This window comes from Eurosta solidaginis, chromosome 3 (genome assembly GCF_040869045.1).
Source record: "Eurosta solidaginis isolate ZX-2024a chromosome 3, ASM4086904v1, whole genome shotgun sequence".
Lineage (NCBI taxonomy): Eukaryota > Metazoa > Arthropoda > Insecta > Diptera > Tephritidae > Eurosta > Eurosta solidaginis.
The window spans coordinates 56,387,745-56,391,122 of NC_090321.1; the positions used below are offsets into that span (position 1 = coordinate 56,387,745).

The window sequence follows — 3,378 nt, forward strand, 5'->3', positions numbered from 1 at the left end:
CCCGAAATTTTGTATGTGAATGGGCAAGGCGTAATAAACTTCAATTGCCAAGTCTGAAGTTCCTTCATATTTACAAACGCAACATCTTGGTTGATTGTGGCGATGTTATTGGAATGCATAAGCTTGTGTTAAACGCATCTATATGATAAATGTCATTGTGCCACCGCCTTTAGCCAGAAAAGAAAACGCTATCATTCACAATGGTTGACACATTTCGTATTGTACACAATGCAAGTCATTGCATTTGCTTAAAAGCCATCTTTGTTAAAAGGCGTCATACATACATACAGGCATAAACAGTGATACATACGAAGATCTCCAAACCCTCTTAAATCTTAAAGAAGTTGAAATAAAAACAAGGAATGGCTGATGAAAACCAAAGTACATTAGAAGCTATTGTTGGTATCGTAGATGCTGGATATACGCTATATAGTTTGCTAGCCAGTAGCGACCGTAAAACTGAAGTCATTGACAATTATCAAAAAACTGTTCGCGCTGTAAAAATCATACGGGAGTGAGTATGAATAAAATGTCTTGTGATGTGTCGGGCCGACCCTAAAATCAATTAATATAAACTTCCCTTTTTATCTTCCAGACACTGCCGCGAAAATCCAGTGCTTGGGTTCGACTGCGAATGGGTTCAGGTATCTGACGTGGCACTTTTACAACTTTGTACTCATAAGGGCTATTGTGCACTATTTCGTTTGTGTTCATTGCAAACAATTGCTTCCTCACTTATTGCCCTGTTGGCTGATCGAGATGTGGTTAAAGTGGGCGTCGGTGTAAAGGGAGACGCCGAATTACTGGAAAAAAATGGACTGGAAACTGTTTCCACATTGGATTTGCGGTTTGTAGCTGTGCTTACGGGTCGTGCCAAACCCCAGAACTTATCTTCCATGTATGAAGCAGTGTTGGGTAAGAGCTTGAATAAGACTTTTGATTTAACCATGTCAGATTGGGAAGCAGACACCCTGACAAGTGATCAAATCGAATATGCTGCTAATGATGCTATTGCTGGTATAGAAGTGTATATGAAATTAGCTGAATCAGTGCCAAATGTTAAGAAATTTCAACAGTATTTTGATACACACTTTGATCCATACCATCACAATAAATTAAGTCCTAAAGCACTGCGACAACAACAACCTGAAGCAAATAATGAATGTAATTTGCAATGAGTGTTCGTTATGTATATATATACATATAATAAAAATATTTGTAAAAGTTTTCTAGCTGAAAATATCATGTGTTGAAAGAGTTTTTAACATGTTAAATGGCTTAAGGTATTCAACTTCCAAATGTCTTCCAGCAATTTTCCTGATCATTTTTTTATTTTGGGGTGCTTAATGTTGCATACTTTTCTGCGCACTGATACTGTTTTAGATATTTTTAGCGATGGAGATTTAGTGTTAGCGAATGTTGGAATTCGGGTGCAGAATATGAAGTTTCGGTAATAGTCTAGTTGAGGGGTCGACTGCTAATACGCCACCAAATCAAACGACGCGTATTGTCCGCTTCCCAAGGCAGACTCGGGATTTTTCCCGACCAAGGACTGTCATTTCAGTGTGACCCCATTTAATTTGTTTCGTCCCTCCCACAAATTGTCATCCTCCCAGCAGCTCCTTGCAGCAGGACTGCTACATATTCTCTTACTCCGGGAAGGTATCGAACCCAATCCGGGTCCGTCTCCTAACCCCGGTCCTGAGAAATAGTTTTGCTGCATTTGCCAGAAAAGAATCTTTTTAGGACGGTCATACTCTGTTCAGTGTGTCTCGTATAAGGGATGATTGCATCGGACAGGTTGTTCTGGGCTTGATCCCAAAACCTGACGTCCACGAAACTTTTATAAATCTTTTGTGGCTCCTTGCTGATCACGCCCAAGGGCCCCCCCACTACCTTCCAGCAGCCACGCTGCTCAGCAAGCCACAACAAGTACCCGCTGCTGCTCGCGCCCCACGGCGCCAACAACTCTAACAGCTGATACCACTCATAACTACTACCTTCGTAGTAGAGCTGGTAGCAATGCTGAGCATCGGCCCCTGCCCCCGTCTTCTTCTCCCCCCTCTTTTCTGGCAGCAATCGTGCAGGTCAGGGAAACAGACTCTTAGTCCCTACCTGCGTTTGCACCGTCTGCCAGCACAGAATATATAGGTTTGCGACATCCGCTCAATGCAGTTCCTGCCTTGGGTGGTGCCACTTTCCTAGATGTTCTGGTCTCCGCGACGGCAACCCCTCGACGGGTTTCATGCACTTCAGAATTCTGCAGTTAAACTGTAATGGACTAACTGGGAATATTACGGAGATAGTCGATTTCATGAAGCGGCACAACATCCGCATTGCTGCGATTCAAGAGACTAAACTCACAGCAAGATCTGCATTGCAGACCTGCTCTGGGTATAATGGCCACAGGAAAGACCGCGAGAGCGGAAATGGAGGCGGCCTCGCGTTTATTATACACCACTCTGTGCAATATTATATATTTGATCCTGGCATCGACCGCAGGGACAATGTCTTAGAACGTCAAGGCCTATCTGTCCGGTCAGGCGATGCAAATCTAGAAATCATCAACATCTACATCCCTCCTGTCACCTGTTGCCCCAGTGGATACCGCCCTAATATCGAGGCCTTACTCACTGGCAACAATCGCATTATCTTAGGCGATTTCAATGCCATCACGACCTATGGCATTAAAACTTGCGGGCGGACAGTAGGGGTGAGATGTTGGCGGATCAAATAGAAGAAACGACGTTCTGCACAATAAACGGAGACGCCCCCACACGTATGGTAGGAAGCTGTCATAGCTCGCCAGACATCTCAATCGTGAGCGCAGAACTCGTAAACTGCGTCAACTGGCAGCCGATGGTAACATTGGCATCCGACCACCTGCCCATACTTATTTCGTTCGAGCGTACCGCCGACTTCATCGTCACCGAAAAACGCACTTTCATAAACTTCAAAAAAGGAAAGTGGGAAGAATATAAATCTGCAACAGACAGCAGGTTTGCTGCACTCCCTATCCCGACTGATGCCCGCCAAGGGGAGTGTGCCTTCCGTAAGGTCATTGAATCCGCCTCCGCACATTTCATTCCCGCCGGGAGAATTCCCGAAATCCGGCCCCACTTCCCGGCGGAGGCTGCGAGCATAGCGAGAGAACGCGACCTTATAAGACAGCTTGATCCAGGCGACCCCCAAATAAGGGATATAAACCAACGCATCAGATTGCTTGTGGACGAACACAAGCGGGCGAAATGGGAAGAGCACCTAAGAGGTTGCAACCTCTCTACCGGTGTAGGTAAACTTTGGTCCACCGTAAAGTCCCTATCGAATCCGACTAAGCACAAAGACAAAGTTTCCATCGCCTTTGGCAATAAGGTGCTG

The 3,378-nt window shown here is 45.1% G+C and overlaps 1 protein-coding gene across 1 annotated transcript; it reads left to right on the top strand.

The window, feature by feature from the left end:
• The first annotated feature begins 237 nt into the window (after nt 1–237).
• On the top strand, nt 238–1,240 carry LOC137246386 (exonuclease 3'-5' domain-containing protein 2-like). The gene is made up of 2 exons (XM_067777479.1): nt 238–514; nt 596–1,240. Exons 1-2 carry the CDS (start codon nt 363–365, stop codon nt 1,176–1,178), a joined length of 735 nt encoding a protein of 244 aa, XP_067633580.1. The 5' UTR covers nt 238–362; the 3' UTR covers nt 1,179–1,240.
• Nucleotides 1,241–3,378: the final 2,138 nt, after the last annotated feature.

Bases quoted from the DNA above. Each gene is read 5' to 3' on its own strand.
- LOC137246386 (XM_067777479.1), top strand. From the start codon at position 363: ATGGCTGATGAAAACCAAAGTACATTAGAAGCTATTGTTGGTATCGTA. The intron at 515-595 runs GTGAGTATGAAT...TTTATCTTCCAG, and splicing joins GCTGTAAAAATCATACGGGA to ACACTGCCGCGAAAATCCAG.